Source organism: Rhinopithecus roxellana, chromosome 13 (genome assembly GCF_007565055.1).
Source record: "Rhinopithecus roxellana isolate Shanxi Qingling chromosome 13, ASM756505v1, whole genome shotgun sequence".
Lineage (NCBI taxonomy): Eukaryota > Metazoa > Chordata > Mammalia > Primates > Cercopithecidae > Rhinopithecus > Rhinopithecus roxellana.
The window spans coordinates 8,613,579-8,631,328 of record NC_044561.1 but is presented as its reverse complement, the minus strand read 5'-3'; the positions used below and the strand labels follow the sequence as shown (position 1 = coordinate 8,631,328).

Sequence of the window (17,750 nt, the reverse complement as noted above, 5' to 3'; positions counted from 1 at the left end):
TCTTCAGAACTGTCGGACACACATGTGTGTATCCCTTGCTTTGAGTGTATATCTCCCTTGGTTTGAGTGTATATCTCCCTTGGTTTGAGTGTATATCTCCCTTGGTTTGAGTGTATATCTCCCTTGGTTTGAGTGTCATTTTCACCAGGACAGGGGTGGTATCTATTTTGTTAGTGGACAAACATCACTGGAGTGGTGTTTCCCTTGTGCTCATGTCAGAGCCTGGCAGACAGCAGGCACTCAATAAAGAGATGTTTCAATTAACAAATATTGTTTAGATTAATGATAATAAGAAAAGTGTTCAAGGCAGAGGAACTAGCCCAGGCAGGAGTCTGTGGGGCTGTCAGTACAAGTCCCTGAGGTATGCAAGAGGTTGGGCCTTGATCCTGAGGATGAAGATGGGAGCATAGCCCTGAAAAAGGTTCAGGACAGGCTTGGCATGGCCTGTTTTGTATTTAGTAAGATTACATTGAAGATTTCAGTACATTGAAGATTTCAGTACATTGTATTCTCTGACAATGTTTAGCAGCATTAATTACTCTGACATGTTTTGTCTTTTGACATGAAGAAATGTACCTTTGTTTTAATACTTGTTTCTCTTTCCTCTTTCTAGTTCTCTTTCAACATGTTCGACCACCCGATTCCCAGGGTCTTCCAAAACCGCTTCTCCACACAATACCGCTGCTTCTCTGTGTCCATGCTAGCAGGGCCTAATGACAGGTCAGATGTGGAGAAAGGAGGGAAGAGTATGTGCTTGTTTTTATTTGAATAGTAACCTTTCCTGCCCTAAGTCTGCAATGCTGTAGCCTTCAACGGTACTTACTTTGCATGCGGGAGTCAGAAGCTAGTGTTACTGTGACAATGGTGCTTACCCTAGACTTGCTTTGTTGGGGTGGGGTGCTAATTATGGTTAGGTTTATGGCTGATAGCCATTCGGTTCCCAAAATAAATTACATCAAGTAAGGCTCTTTATGAAAGATCGCTATGGCATTCTGGCTACCCTAAAACCGTTTAAGGCTTTTTGTTAGATGTAAAGAGACTGCATCTTGCCTTTGGTCTGTCCTTTTTATTTTTATTTTTTAATATTTCTTAAATGTTCTTTCCACAGTAATTATGCCGCCCTCAGCCCTGGACCAACTCAGTAAGTATCTTCTGAGTGACTTAAGAACTTAGTAAATATGGACACCAAGAGTTAGCATGGGTTCCTCAGTACATCCAGACACCAGTGCCCTTTGTCAACATCTAGCTGTGAATTGTCCCTGGAGGGCATGCGCTGGACTGGGAGAACCTGGGTCACAGGTACCTAGGGCCAGACGAGGGCCCCCTGAACCTCAGCTTCATCACTGCCCTGGGTGCTTCAGGTCCCTCCTCTGTGAAGGGAGTTCCCTTCCCCTTCCTGATCACCCCCCCGATCCCCCTGCCCCCACAACTTTTCTCAGTATTCTGTCAGGATTAAATTAAGGTACAAGTATCAGGTGCTTTGCACAGTGCCAGGGCAGCTGATGCCATTGGCTGGGCTCACTAGATTTTTTTTCCTAAAGGAAGAATTGGTCAGCTCACAAGAGGGCGCTGTGAAGCAGGTTCCTTATCCCCTCCCCAAACATCTTTCCTGAGCTCCAGACCCCCATTTCTTTTTTCGTTTTTTTTTGAGACAGAGTTTTGCTCTTAGCATCCAGACTGGAGTGCAGTGGCGCAATCTCGGCTCACTGCAACCTCCGCCTCCCAGGTTCAAGTGATCCTCCTGCCTTAGCCTTCCGAGTAGCTGGGATTACAGGCACCCGCCACCACGCCTAGCTAATTTTTTGTATTTTTAGTAGAGATGGGGTTTTGCCATGTTGGGCAGGCTGGTCTCGAACTCCTGACCTCGGGTGATCTGCCTGCCTCGGCCTCCCTAAGTGCTGGGATTGTAGGCATGAACCACCATGCCCTGCCCCGACCCACATTTCTAATCGCCAGTGCAGCACTGCATCCTCAGCATGTCAAAAACTGAGCTATTGTCTTCCATTCCAGAAACCACTCCTCTTGCTGGGCTCCTGCCTCTTACCAGGAGTGAGATAGGCCCACAGGGGTTGTAAGAGTGGCCACATTCTTCCTCCCTTTTCTCTGACCCCTTATCCCATGAGAGCAACCTGGAAACCCATGCCCTAGCCCCATACTACACAGGCACAGAAAATCCCAATCATGGACAACCTAATCAATGATGCAGTCATTGCCTTCCAGACTTAAAAGTATTTCTGGTGTGAATTCTTCCTGTGTGAGGCAGGAGACTGGGGCTGGCTAGGAGGACAGGTTCATGCTTGGTGTTGGGGGCCTCTGGTGGCAGCAGGCTGAGAACAGGTGCTGGCTATGGTGTGACTCACCTCGGGCTCTTTGCCCAGCCTGACTCCAGAGTAGCAACTTGACCTCTCTGAATCTGAATGTCCTCTTCTTTAACTGGGGACATCCACAGTGTCTATGCATCAGAAGTACTATAGTGTCTGTGACACCCTGAGCTATCTGATTCCAACCACAAGGTGGGAGGTAGCCCCTGAGCCAGCACCAGCTGTGGCTATACCCAGTGGAGGCCTCAGCTCAACCAGTAGGTCAACAGAGCTATGGTGTTCACAGTTCTCACGAAGACCCTGTCATTACAGAGGAGAGAACAGGCCCCCTAAAAAGGTCTTCCTTTCAGGTCATGCTGATCCAGGAGTCAGACACCAGGTGTCACCCTTGGCACAGGTGTCCACAAGAGACTCAGGGGCTGGGTCATTGAGGTGTAGCTCAGATCAGTGTTGTTCAAATCTTATAAGTGATGGGAGAAACTCTTTCTGTCTAAATCTTATAGGAAGTCCTCTAATTCATAAAATGAGGGTCTCTGCTCTTTTTGGAGGAAGTGAGGGGGTACAGAGGGACTGGGAGCCTCTAAGTCACAAAATGCAGTTTGAGAGTCAGTGCACTGAGGGACATTGGAGTCTCTCTCACTTGCAACAGTCTCAGACCCTTGGCTGGGCCCAGTCTAGTTTCCTGTGGACCAGCTGTAGGTCAGCTCCATGGCTCTGCAGCTGAGAGGTGTACTGGGACAGAGGTCCTGGACCCTTTACTGCCAGTGTTAAGAGTCATCCTTGGTGATAGGAGGGAATGTCCTCCCCTACTGTACCTCCATGCTGCTCCCAGAGGTTCTCTGTAGCTTCCTGCCCAAGCTTTCAACTTGATTTGCTTTATTAGAATTTGTAGGGAGATCTCAAATGGAATCTACTTTACCTCCTAACACTAACTATGATTTTTGTTGGAATGTTTGCCTAAACTAACAAGCTAAATTCTGCTTTGATGGTTGAATCCCTGGACTTAAGCCAGCAGCCTGGGTTTGAATCCTGACATCACCACTTGTGTGTTGTGAGGTCTTAGACATGTTACTTAACCTGTGGGTCTCAGTTTCCCCATAGATAAAAGGGGATAATGATAGTACCTAACTGACTGTTCTGGGAAGACTGAACAAGGGCCTTACACATGGCAAACACCATCACTATCATTAGTTCCTTCTCGGTCCTCTCCCCCAGGGCCCTGTGTCTCCTGGGTTTTCCTGGCTCTTTTTGCCAGCCCCTCCTTTATGTGCCTGTGCACCTCTTGGGTCAGCACATCACCAATCCAGCTTACTTGCCTCTGGCCCTGCTTTCAGCTCACACCTCAAGGTCCACCAGAGAGCAGAGGTGTCCTATGTCATGACCCTGCTGAGAGCCCACACTGCCCGCTGGGCCCAGGCCCTAGGTTCTACCCTGTGTGGTGCCCCTCCCCTTCCCAACCACTCCCACACCTGTCCCCAGCCTGTCTTGCCTAATTGCCCACCATTTGTGAACTGCCTGGGCTCCTCTTCCCTTCCACACCTTTGCTCAGGCTGCCATCTCTGCCTGGATTTCCTCCCAGGTCTGCCCGCCCAGTGCCCAGCCTAAAGAACTTGGCCTCCAGGAGCCTAGCCCAATAGCTCTGCCTGCTCCTGCCAGCCCTTCCCACAGCACCTGTAGCATCTGGTTGTGGTTGTTTTCTTTGCTGGAAGGTTTACCTTCAAACTAGAAACCTTTAAAGATAGGGATTTTGTCCAGGACATGGTTGGCACTGAAATTATTTATGAATAAGTGAATGAACACATCACTTTTTTTTTTTTTTTTTTTTGAAACGGAGTCTCGCTCTGTCGCCCAGGCTGGAGTGAGGTGGCCGGATCTCAGCTTACTGCAAGCTCCGCCTCCCGGGTTCACGGCTTTCTCCTGCCTCAGCCTCCCGAGTAGCTGGGACTACAGGCGCCCACCACCTCGCCCGGCTAGTTTTTTGTATTTTTAGTAGAGACGGGGTTTCATTGTGTTAGCCAGGATGGTCTCGATCTGCTGACCTCGTGATCCGCCCGTCTCGGCCTCCCAAAGTGCTGGGATTACAGGCTTGAGCCACTGCGCCCGGCCGAACACATCACTTTTTAGAATGTTGACTTCAGAAAATCACAAGTCTATGCCAGTGCTGTTACCAAGTTGCCAGGCTCCTCCTTGAGCCATGCATTGTGCTCTTACAGAGGGGATTCATCTATCAGAGGAGTGTGGGGTTTGAGGGAGAGGGTTGTGGGGAGGCTCCTTCTATGGGAAGGCATGGGCCGAACAGGTTTCCCTTCATAGGAGTTGTGCCACATAGCCTCTCTCTTCTTTTCAGGCCGACTTAATATTACCTATCCCATGCTGTTCAAACTGACCAATAAGAATTCGGACCGCATGACGCATTGTGGCGTGCTGGAGTTTGTGGCTGATGAGGGCATCTGCTACCTCCCACACTGGGTGAGTGGGGCTGCCACTTAGGGTCTCTAGAGAGCAGCCACTTAGGCAGTGACATCCCCTGCACTCAAGAGCCCTGGCCCTGGAGCAGGTGGCCCAGCCTACTCCTTCTGCTCAGCATCTCAGCCTGACCTGACCCGGCGGGAGAGAAGGGATCCGGAGCAGTGCACTGTGCCTTACGCAGGCTGGTGGGCTCTGGACGTACCTGTGGGCCACTGTGCTGTGGGAACAGTCTTTTCTTTGATAGTTGCACAACTGGTTGTCCAGAAACAACAGCTGGACTGTTCATCTGTGATTTCCTGGGTGAGGCTTTTTAAAAAATAATGGAGCAACAGTGTTTTTTAGGTGGTCTAGTAAGTAGGGTGTTTGAGGTTTTTATGCTTTCCCCTACTTTTAGTAGTCTGTCACAGCATATGTGTTTTCAGTTACCTCTAACTTAGTCTCCCAAATCTCTCAACTGAGCTGCTGTAGGAATGACGCCTTTCTCCTTACAAGCAGGCTTTCTTTGGAAAGTTGACTTGAAGGACATCATTGCAGATCTGGGCTGGGATATCCAGGGCGTGTGAGCCACCAGAGCCTGCCCTTGAGGCTGTACCCCTCAGAGAAGTGAGCAGAACTGTGCCAGTGCTGTAGGGAGGAGCCTGTAGCAGTGAGAGTTCCACACAGATAGCTGTGGCCCACTTGGCTTCTTCTTCTCCTCACTCCTCTCCCCAGCTCTGGCACATTAGGGAAGTTCACAAAGGGACCTGCTTGTCCTCTTTGTGCTTGAATTACATCAGGCATACTGAGAGACCCTGCGGTGAGCTGTGGGCTGGGAACTCTCAGGAGTGCTTGCTTGGCTGCCACTGGGAGGTGGTCTGAAGCCCACCTCTCCTCCTGATGCCCTATCATGCCCTACCAGACGTTCAGAAGGGATGGCCTTAACTAATATTTTCTGAAATTAAATATGAATTGAAATTCTGGCCAGGCACGGTGGCTCACGCCTCTAATCCCAGCACTTTGGAAGGCCGAGGCAGGCAGATCACTTGAGGTCAGGAGTTTGAGACTAGCCTGGCCAACATGGTGAAACCCCGTCTCTACTAAAAATACAAAGATTAGCCAGGTGTGGTGACATATGCCTGTAGTACTAGCTACTTGGGAGACTGAGGCAGGAGAATGGCTTGAACCTGGGAGGCTTAGGTTGCAGTGAGCCGAGATCACACCTTTGCACTCTAGCCTGGGCGACAGAGCGAGACTCCATCTCAAAAAAAAAGAAAATAATAATATGAATTGCAATTCTGAAGGTCCCTTTCCTTCTGTAGCAGGTGACCTTGCCCATGCTGCCATGGCAGTGGCATTCTCTTCAGCCTGGGTCCCAGGGCCCTTCCCAAGGTCTAGGCCTGGCCAGTGTCTCCCCCACAAGAGCCCTGCACTCCCATTGCACCTCCTAGTGCCTGACCTTCCCATGCTGCCTCCTCACCTCAGCTGACCAGGTCTGCCCACCCTGGCCTGTGGGGCGCTTTTATGCCTCAAAGCCCAGATAGGCTCACCTGCCCTCCCCAGTATTTGCTGCTCAGCCCCTTGCTATTCTTGTGTTTGTCTGCAGGTGCCCCCAGGGGCCTGAGGCCATGTTCTGCTCATCTGGTAGAACACCTGGTCACTGAAGCCACTCTTGGTAGCTGAAGTGTCAGGCAGTGACTACTTCCCCAGTCCCTTCTGTGGCTCACCTATAAGAGGAGATGGTGATGCTGGGGATACACTGTACCTCGAAGGTTTTCCTTTAACCCATAGACTTGAAGTTTGGGTGGCCTCTTGTCCAAGCTGTTGGACTGCTTTAGACCAGGTAACTAATTGAATCCCTTTCTCCCATGGAAAGCCTCTTTAGGTAGCCTGGAGCTGGTTTAGGGTGTGAAGCCATCAGGCCACCTCTTCCCCTGAGCTGGCCTTCTAGCTCCTGGCATGGGCAGGCGGGTGACAGGTGTCCCCTATCTGCTGTCTTGGAGGGCGTGTGAGCCAGTGCTTTTTCTGGGCTGGTTGGTGGACTCTTTCCCACCCATGCTTCCAAGCTTCTTCAGGGTGAGCCAGCCTGGAATAGGTGCTGGCCTTTTTCCTTGCAGCCAAGGCTTTTGTCTGCCAACCTAGATCTGAGCCCTGGACTAGCTGCTCGTGACACACAGATACTCGGCTACCCATTGTGCTGTATGCTCTAAAATGCTACATGGGGAGGGCCAGGTGTCAGCTCCTCCTGCCTGCTTAGTGCTCTCGAGCCTCTTCCAGCAGCCCATTTCTCACCTCAAGCCCTAGTCTGACCTCTCTGCCTCTCCGGCTCACATCACCTATGGCAGTGTCCTGCCTCTGGCTGAGGAAGCCACCCCCATCCCTGGTCAGAGTTCCCTCAGGCTCGAGATTGCAGCCCAATATCCTTCCCCTTGCTGATATACTTCCCACAAAAATCTACCCTAAGGGACAGTGCGCCTGGCCTGCAGCTGGCTGACTCTGAGCCTTAGAGTACTTCCTGTTAGAACATCACTCCTGGGGATTCCAGACCCCAGTTACCAAAGCCAGTTGCCTCTGCATCCTTCTGTGCCTGTCTGTGGCATCCAGTAGAGTGACCACCCTCTATTTCTGCCCTTACTAGCCTGACAAGCAGCTGTCAGCGTGAGTGCGCGGGGTCCTCTGCATGCCTGTCCACAAGGTCCACCACTCAGGCTTCTCTTGTGGCCTAGGCACAGCCTTCCAGGCACAGTCTTGGCTTCAGCATGCCTCCCCCTCATGAGCTCCCTCTCATCTGTGACACAGCCCTCAGTCCCCTCTTCCCTTGGCTGTTAAAGTCACCTTCTCACTGCCATTCTCGATGAAACATTCTTAAAGGGATGTGATACCTGGGATTTGCTTCAGGGCATCTAGTGTGGCCTGGGACTGGGTGTGAGGTAGTGCCAGTCGATGGACTGAGCCGTGACATGCGTGAGCACTGTCCAACTGTCAGGGCTAGGTGCGTGGGAGCTCTCTTGTGTGGCTCTTTCTACTCATGTATATGTCTGACGCTCCTTTTAAGATGGTTTCAAATAAGACAAACAAAATTTCATTGCAAGAGATATACAGCCTCTGACCTGAGTCTGGGCTCCCTGCACACCCAGTACTCATGGGCACTATTTATCTCTTTCCCTCTCACTCCTCAGCCATCATCTACCTGGCTGAGTTGTTTAATAGAGGCATGTGGAGGCTTTATCAGATTTTTATAACCTCCACAGCAGAGACCTTTGGGGCCTTGTCACCATCTTGCGCCTCAGCTGTGGTGGGCCATTCCATTGCCAGGTCAGCCTTGCCTTGTGCTGCTTTTGTCCTACCTCAGTTGCAGCCCTACTTGCCCCAGGGCCTTACTAGTTACTTATGGGACAGCTTGGAAGTACGGTGAGTGACTGTTCAGGAAAATGCTCTGCCCCTGGGAAGCCTGGAGCTAGTGAGCAATCCTGGCGGCCCTGCAGAGAGGCGTTCACACTGTGAGCTGTGCAGTTTCAGTAGCACCCCTTTATTGGCCTTCTTCCTTCCACATCACTTGATTTTTCCCTCCTTCCTGACATAGTGTCACAAATTACTTATCTTGCCTCAGGTTCCTCTTCCAAGGACCCAAGTAAGACTGGCCTGCCCAGTGTTTAGGGAGCAGTGGTTGTGGAGGCTACTTCATCTCTAGGAGTCTCACGTAACCTCTTCTTCCTTTCAGATGATGCAGAACTTGCTCTTGGAAGAAGGTGGCCTGGTCCAGGTGGAAAGTGTCAACCTTCAAGTGGCCACCTACTCCAAATTCCAGCCTCAGAGCCCTGACTTCCTAGACATCACCAACCCCAAAGCCGTGTATCCTTTTCAAATAAGCAGAGTTCTTCTAGACAAAGGAGAGTGTGCCGGCGGTTGTTAAACATCATGTACTGTATTTAATCTGTGTCTGCTTTGGGGATCACACATTTGTGATTCAAGTTGTGATTTGAGAATAATGGGGTTCAGCTAGCACATCTGCGTGACCCTGGCCAAATGCACTGGGTGCTGTCTGGGCCACCTCTGTCACTTCCCAGACACTTCCTGGAGACCACAATGAAGCCCTTCTTTCAGTGGGTCTGTGTCACCTGGCACAAAGCTGTACAGTACCAGGATGTACAGTATGTCCAGTGGAAGGAGGGAGCAGCTCATCTGCCTTCAGCTCCAGCCCCTTCTGTGGCTCCCTAGTACCTCTGCCCAGCCGTGCACTGGCCCATGAACCTCACTGCGTGCCAGCCTGAGAGCTCATTCACTCCAGGCCAATAGGTAGCAATGACTGCAGTTTCTATGTCACCAAGCAGAAAGCAAAGGTATCAGGTTCTAGTGGATTCTTTATGTTCATCTCTGAACTTAAGCCAGGTGTATGTGTTGACAGCATCAGGAAGTAGGCAGTGCAGGTACGGGACGGTGCTGTGTGCACTGATCAAGATCTCTAGCTCCATGGCCCCGATTTGCCTTGTTAAGATCATGGCATAAGAGTGGCCACTCCATTCTACTACTTTAAAAAAAAATTTTTTTAATGCATACTTGAGAAAAAAACAAACAGTTGAACGACACGGACAGCAAGGTAAGAAAAGCTGCCTCCCTTCCCAGTAGCCCTCTCTCCAGATGTTTTCTTAGGAGCAAGGCACTGCTGATTGTGCTCTGGATGCATATGGGCCACGTATATCCCATGCTGCCCATGTCCTGGACACAATGGCCTTGTTGAGCCTCCTGTCCCACAGACAGAGGGATGTCCTATGGGAAGAGCTGGTTAACTTGTCCTTCAGAGCTCTGACTTAGAGGCGCTTGTTTGGCTGTCAGTGACCAGGAATGGGGCCTGCCCATTTTGTCAGGGTTTTTACATGTGTTGCAATGCAGACTCTTTTATTTTATTTTTTTTTGAGACAGGGTCTCACTCTGTTGCTCAGGTTGGAGTGCAGTAGCACAATCTCAGCTCTGCCTCCCAGATTCAAGTGATTCTCCTGCCTCAGCCTCCCGAGTAGCTGGGATTACAGGCGTGCACCACCACGCCTGGCTAATTTTTGTATTTTTAGTAGAGTTGGAGTTTCACCATGTTGCCCAAAGCTGGTCTCGAACTCCTGACCTCAGGTGCTCCACCTGCCTCAGCCTCCCAAAGTGCTGGGATTACATGCATGAGCCAGTGCGCCCGGCCCCAATGCAGACTTCTTATCAGGTTGATCTCAGATGCTGTTTTTGTCAGCACAGTTAACTTGTTAGTGTGTGGAGAAAGGGCGTCACTTCCATCAGTTGAGAGCCTGGTGTTTTCTGGTCTGGCTGAGGTCTGGATGAAAGCAGTCTTGGCGCCGAGCAGAGAAAGTGGGAAGCTGGTGCTGCAGCAGGCGCCAGAGTACACAGAGGCCATATGGGGAGCCAGCCCTCCTGCAGAGGCCTCGTGTTCTCAGCCTGAGGGCTGTGGCTCTGCTCCTCCAGCTGCTGCAGTGGAAGTCAGAGAAGATGCCCTGGCAGGGTCACCGGAGGAGTGGAGGGAAGGGCACTCTGTACCGTCGCACTTCATGTGCGGGAGCAGAGAAAGCATTCACCACATAAGGCACTTTTCACAAAGTTGCTGTGGTTCTGGAAAGCTGTTTGACCGAACGAGGTGAACCTAGATAACCTCGCCCTTTCACCCTCAAGTTAGACTCTCACAGTGGCAGGCTCTGGAGCCACGTTTCTTGTGATCTTTTTATGTAAAGTAATTCAGCAAATTGATGAGGAAGACATGGTTAAAATATTCCACATGAATAGACATTTCCTTGTATGGGCATTTGGGTTCTACTGTCTTTTACTGTTATAAAAAGTATTTGCTGGTTTCTTTAATTTTTATTAATTAAAGTTATCAGCTCAAAAGATAGAAACAACAAAAGTATAAATGAAAGCATCTTTGATTTTGAGGAACTTTTGAGCGGACCTATCTGACTCATTAAATCTTTTTTGTTCTTTTGTACTCCCATAGGATTTTTTTAAATCCCATGGTATAATTTGTACACAATAAAATGCACACAGTTCAGCCAGTTTGAAAATGTGTACACCCATGTAACCAGAACATTTCCATGTTCCCAAAAGGTCCTTTCCTGCCAGTCCCCACCTGATCCCCTGGCCCAGAAACCTCTCAACTACCTCCCATCCTCATAGATCTGTCTTTCTTAGGGTTCTGTGTGGATGGAATCTCACTGCCCTTTTGTGGTTGGTTATTTCCCCTTCCCCCAGCTTGGCATTTGTGAGATTGATCCATATTATTGTACGTAGGGAGTTCCATCCTTCCTTATTGCCAAGTAGTACTTCATTGTGTTAAAGCTTCGTGTTTCAAGTACCATCATGGTACAGTCTCTACCTACGAGTAATCATCTAACCCCTCATGGAAACTTGTTTCAGATTTAAGGTATCCATCTTGCCATGTTGCCTTGACAGAGTGTGTCTGCAGATTAGAAAACGCACTTAGGAATTTTGCCTGTCTGACCACCGGGGATGTGATTGCCATCAACTATAATGAAAAGGTGAGCCCAGTTCATGCAGGTCATGCCTGACAACAACCACCTGCAATGTCCATTCTGATGTTTGAATGGGGCTTCTTTTTAAGCAGGGTATGCCTGGATCTTATCACCTAATTACTGCCTACTGTTTGGTTATTAAGTTTTCCCGCGTTCATATTTAGAGGCCTAATTCATTTGGTAACTCTGTTTTGAGGATAGATTGCATTTACAGGGGAATATTGATAGACTTGTTAGTCATAGCTCTGTGTACCTTGGTGGCTACTGGTTCTATCTTGGTTTGAAAGGTCCCCACTGCACCTCTAATCTAACCTAAGCCCCACAAAGGTGGGGCTGTGGAGACACAGTAACAACCCTGCTGGGTCCTTGTCCTTGGGATCCCTGCCCCACAGAAGCTGACAGGCCCTTCAGTGGGGCCAAGTGCTGTGTGGCATCTGAGAAGCAGAGCCTGGCTCTGCCTTAGGGCAACACCTCCTAGGCTCACCTCTCCTCCTGGGAGCCCACATCCTCCTCCACTTCCTCCTCCTGTTGTCTTCAGCTTCCATTTTCACTTAGCAGCTTCTCTAGGCTTGACCTTTCTGACACAAGTCTCTCAGGTCTGAATGCCTCTGTTTTCATCCCTGATTTTTTGCTGTTTAGGTGTCTGGATCTAGACAATTTAACTGTAAAGTGAAATGACAGGACTTACTCCAAAATTCAAGAAGGCATTCACTTTCCTATAACCAATGGGAACATGCCTGAGGGAGGATGTAATAGTTGGCAGTCCTGCCATCAGGCTGTCCTACCACAGGCATGGAGCACAGTACTATGGGTGCCCCTGTTCACTGTGACTATTGACAATTGACCCTCCCACAGAGCTGTTGCCACGGCTAGCCTTAGTGTTCAGGAGTGACCACAGCCTGGCTTGACTGGGCTTTCCCTGAAGCTAGCTAGCACTTAGCTCCTTCACAGCACTCTCTGGTCCCCTCAGGGACTCGGCCTTCACAGCTGTGTCACAGCTGCCTGTGGTTTAGCCAGTTACTCCCTTGGTGTCAGTGCAGGGATCCAGCTTATTCTCCGGCAGTTTCCTTGTATTTGAGGCATCTGACCTTATTTTTCAGTTTTGTGGGTTTCAAATCACACTTTCTTTTTTTCTTTTAATAAACTAAGAAATAATCTTGTTCCCTTTAGCTTTGTGGAGAACATTTTAGGTGTCATTTACCTTAACTGAATAATCTTTTATAATTAATTACAGGCAGTTTAATGTTACTGTTTTTAATGTTAAGGTAGTAATACTAAATATAACTCCTAAACTGATGATAAAGGATATATAAACTGATGATAAAGGACACCTGTGGTGGCTCACAGATACTTTGCACTGTAAGGGAGGGTAGATTATATAGAGTATGTGTAAAACTGAAACACGGGATTGAATTTCCACTTTTAGAAGTAGGGAAAACTAGATATGTACTGTTGTGCTTATAGAGAATTTTAAAGACTCTAAGCAGGGTTGCCCTGAGGGCAGATGGCTATATCAGTGCTCTGGTGGGAGATCAGACTCGGAGATCAGGGTTGAACTGGAACCCTTAAAAGCAGTAAAACAGACACAGAGGTGGGTGTTGTCCTTGTCTCAGGAGAAATAAACACAGATCCTCTCTGGAAAAAGCACTCCAGTTTAGTTAAGCCTTTGGGATTGCTGTCAATTGAACAAGCAAACAAGAACGCATAATTAAACCACACCAAAGCAGACAACAAAAATTAGATCCCTAAGGAAATCAGCATTAGAATTTCTAGATACAAATGTAAAATAATTAGATATAAAATGTTCAAAGATATTTTTAAAAATGGAATTATAATAGCAAGCAACAAAAGGCTATCAGAAATAACCAGAAAGATGTGAAAAACAAAACGTTAAACAACAGCTATAAAAGAGTTAATGATGATGAATCTGAATAAGTAACAGAATTTCACACAGAGGAGCAAGGGGATGGAATATACGAGAGCTTGAGATGTTGAAGACACTGAGAAAACATGCCCGTTGCAATCCTAGTAGGAAAGAATGGAGGAATTGCAATAATCTGAAAAGATGATAACTGAAATAGATTTAGAATTGGTGGTCAGCCCATCACTACAGGAAGTTTATAATGTATAACAAACAGAATAAGCTACAGGTAGAAAATACCAAATACAGAGAGGTAAGCAGGGAGAAAACACAGTATCTACAGAACAGCAAGTAGCAGGTCTTTGAAAAGCAACAGTTACAGCCAGTATCAAGTAACTATCATCAAAACCTTCCTTAAAGAATAAGGGCAAAGTAAAAATATTTTCACATGAACCAAATCTGAGAGAGGTTATTTACCAATGGAATTTTAAAAGCATGTACTTTAGGAATAAGCATTATCCCAGAAGGAAAGCAAGAAGGAATAGGGAATAAATAAATTGGCAAATATGAAGCCAGGGTAAATGTTGCCATATAAAGCAGTAATAATGTTTAATATATGAAGCTTAAAAAATGACATCTAAAATGTTGGAAAAGAGTAAGTAAAGACTTACTCTCCTTTTTTGTGAGACAGAGTCTCTCTTTGTCTCACCCTGGCTAGAGTGCAGTGGTGCAATCTTGGTTCACTTCAGCTACCGCCTCCCGGGTTCAAGCAATTCTCCTGTCTCATCTCAGCCTCCTAAGTAGCTGGGACTACAGGCATGTGCCACCACATGCGGCTAATTTTGTATTTTTAGTAGAGATGGGGTTTCACCATGTTGGCCAGGCTGGTCTTAAACTCCTGACCTCAGGTGATCCATCTCCCTCAGCCTACCAATGTGCTGGGATTATAGACGTGAACCACCACGCCCAGCCTAGACTTACTCTCTTGAGAGAGTTGTTTAGAATTAAAGTTTTCTGTTTACTATTCAATAAAGTTAATTTAAAAAGATAGCTGAAGCTGGGTGTGGTGGCTCACACCTGTAATCCCAGCAATTTGGCAGGCTGAGGTGGGTGGATCACTTAAGTCCAGGAGTTTGAGACCAGACTGGGCAACATGGCAAAACCCCATCTCGACAAAAAATACAAAAATTCGCTGGGCATGGTGGCATGCACCTGTAGTCCCAGCTACTCGGGAGGCTGAAGTGGGAGGATTGCTTGAGTCTGGGAGGCAGAAGTTACAGTGAACAGTGACCGTGCCACCGCACTCCAGCCTAGGTGATAAAGCGAGACCTTGCCTCAAACAAAAAAAAGCAAACCCTGAAAAGTCTACATACATATTGAATGTTTAAAAATGTATAAAATGACTTAGATAAAGCAGATACCTTGAAAGATAAAACAGGCCGGTTGCGGTGGCTCAAGCCTGTAATCCCAGCACTTTGGGAGGCCGAGACGGGCGAATCACGAGGTCAGGAGATCGAGACCATCCTGGCTAACACGGTGAAACCCCGTCTCTACTAAAAAATACAAAAAACTAGCTGGGCGAGGTGGCGGGCGCTTGTAGTCCCAGCTACTTGGGAGGCTGAGGCAGGAGAATGGTGTAAACCCGGGAGGTGGAGCTTGCAGTGAGCTGAGATCCGGCCACTGCACTCCAGCCTGGGCGACAGAGCGAGACTCTGTCTCAAAAAAAAAAAAAAAAAAAAAGAAAGATAAAACAACTGAAAAATTTTATACTAAGAAATGAGCCAACTTATTTGACATTGATAAATTATTTCCTAGTGGAAAGTATAATTGAAGTTTGACTAAAGAAAAAAACCAGCCTAAATAATTGTATAGCCAGTCAAGTAATTCAGTCAGAAAAATCTTAATCCAGGAAACCCAGGCCCAGATGGTTATATATGCAAGTTCTTCCTCACACTCCAGAAATAAATTGCTCTTGGATATTCTGAAAATAGAGAAAGAAAATATTCCCCAATTCATTCTCTGAGGTCGGTATAACCTTGATCACCAAAACCACACAAAGATAGGAGAAAGGTAAATTACAGATCATTGTCACTTGATACAGATATATAGATTGTAGATAAAATATTGACAAAAGAATCTAGTCATATATAAGGAAGATTCTATATGGCAGCTCCAGTAGTTAAGATGCCATATGGCGTTGGTTCTGGAGTAGACAAGTAGGCCAGTGGAACAAATCTTTGTATACAAAGAATCTTGGCCCACCACTGAGGCAGCATTGATGTCACCAGGCAAAGGAGATACTGGGGTTGGGGAATCTAGGATATTGACTATTCCTAAGATGAAAAAACAAATTGAGTTCCTAACTCACACCATAGTAAAAAATAAATTGCAGATGAATGGGTAAAAAATATGTGGTATACACATACAATGTAATATTATTCAACATTAAAAAGGAAGGGAATTCTGACACATGCTACCACATGGATGAGCATTCTGCTCAGTGAAATAAACCAGATGCAGACAGATAAATACTACCGTTCCACTTACCTGAGGTACTTAGAGTAGTCAAATTCATGGAAGACAGAAAGTAGAATCACCTGGGCACCATGGCTCATACCTGGCATCCCAGCACTTTGGGAGGCCAAGGCTGGAGGATTGTTTGAGCTCGAGAGTTTGAGAGTAGCCTGGGTAACATAGTGAGATCCTGTCACTACAAAAAATTAATGCAAAATTTTAAAACTTAGCTGGGTGTGGTGGCATGTGCCTACAGTTACAGCTATTCAGGAGGCTGAGGCGGGAGGATCAGTTAAGTCTGCAGAGAGCCAGGGTCATGGCACTGCACTCCAGCCTGGGGAACAGAGCAAGACCCTGCCTCAAGAAAACCAAAGAAGACAGAATGGTGGTTGCCAGGGCCTGGGGGAAGCAGGAGTCAAAAGTGAATGTTTAGAAACGTATAGCAGGCCGGGCGCGGTGGCTCAAGCCTGTAATCCCAGCACTTTGGGAGGCCGAGACGGGCGGATCACGAGGTCAGGAGATCGAGACCATCCTGGCTAACACGATGAAACCCCGTCTCTACTAAAAAATACAAAAAACTAGCCAGGCGAGGTGGCGGGCGCCTGTAGTCCCAGCTACTCCGGAGGCTGAGGCAGGAGAATGGCGTAAACCCGGGAGGCGGAGCTTGCAGTGAGCTGAGATCCGGCCACTGCACTCCAGCCCGAGTGACAGAGCGAGACTCCGTCTCAAAAAAAAAAAAAAAAAAAAAAAAAGAAACGTATAGCAATTTGGCATTGTTGTAACCTCCACACACATGGCCACAGAACCAGTCTTTGTCCTGGTGAACTCTGGGCGTCTGGTGTGTGTTGTGTTTTCCTTCTGTGCAGGAGGACCGCATGGCAGTCCAGCAGACTGCACATTTTAAAAAACTAGGTCTTCCCAGGTAGTTTGAGGAGCACCAACCTAGAAAAGTGGTCCCATAGTTAAAACAAACAAACAAAAAAAAAAAAGTGTTTAATATTATGCCAATACATAAAAGTAAATGGAAAATGTCACAGGAATATTTATCCTTACTAAATGCAATACATTCTGGTACTTCTAGGGTACTGTCCTCCAATTATTTCCTTTTCAGTTCTGCTTGCAGCCCTGTTGGTTTTATGACCCACTGATTTGTTGTGGCCTACAATTTGAACACATAAAAACAGTAGAGAAGCATTAGCCAAGCCCTAGGAGACATGTTTGAATGTTTATAGTGTCATTAACATCACAAAATGATTGGAAACAGGCCGGATGCTCAGTGGATAAATGGTAGTATATCCACACAATGACAGATCCTTTTTATTCCTTGTTTATTCAATAATTATGACACTTTTAAAAGTAGATTTGTCCCTGCTTAGGTTTTTTTTTTTTTTTTTAATGGTGGGACTATCCAGACTTTTTAAAATGATTGTAAAAGCAAGACATACTGGCCGGGCTCGATGGCTCACGCCTGTAATCCCAGCACTTTGGGAGGCCGAGGGGGGTGATACACAACGTCAGGAGTTCAAGGCCAGCCTGGCCAACATAGTGAAACCCCATCTCTACTAAAAATACAAAAATTAGCCAGGTGTGGTGGCGTGCATCTGTAGTCCCTGTTACTTGGGAGGCTGAGGCAAGAGAATCGCTTGAACCTGGGAGGCGAAGGTTGCAGTGAATTGAGACCACACCATTACACTCCAGCTTGGGTGGCAGAGCAAGACTCCATCTCAAAAAAGTAAAAGCAAGACAGACTTTAGATAAAAGCAAAGAACCTGAAATGATGCAGGAAAAAGTAGATAGGGCCACTTTTAATTTCTGTGCTTCTGGATTTTTTTTTTTTTTTTTTTTGAGATGGAGTCTCACTCTGTCGCCCAGGCTGAAATGCAGTGGCGCGATCTCGGCTTACTGCAAGCTCCACCTCCTGGGTTCACACCATTCTCCTGCCTCAGCCTCCTGAGTAGCTGTGACTATAGGAGCCTGCCACCACTCCCAGCTAAGTTTTTGTATTTTTTAGTAGAGACGGGGTTTCACCGTGTTGGCCAGGATGGTCTCGTTCGCCTGACCTCGTGATCCACCTGCCTCAGCTTCCCA

At 47.4% G+C, this 17,750-nt stretch overlaps 1 protein-coding gene across 3 annotated transcripts in view; it reads left to right on the top strand.

The window, feature by feature from the left end:
* The window catches only part of UFD1 (ubiquitin recognition factor in ER associated degradation 1), a 30,808-nt gene that overhangs the window by 3,023 nt on the left and 10,035 nt on the right, over nucleotides 1-17,750 (top strand). Inside the window, exons 2-6 of one of the 3 annotated variants that reach the window (XM_010356365.2) lie at nucleotides 614-746; nucleotides 1,109-1,141; nucleotides 4,669-4,790; nucleotides 8,488-8,618; nucleotides 11,221-11,293. In XM_010356365.2, coding sequence (XP_010354667.1) covers nucleotides 614-746; nucleotides 1,109-1,141; nucleotides 4,669-4,790; nucleotides 8,488-8,618; nucleotides 11,221-11,293 — 492 coding nt within the window. The remainder of the gene's footprint in view (nucleotides 1-613; nucleotides 747-1,108; nucleotides 1,142-4,668; nucleotides 4,791-8,487; nucleotides 8,619-11,220; nucleotides 11,294-17,750) is intronic. The other 2 variants (XM_010356366.2, XM_030915573.1) reach the window with 2 other exon arrangements.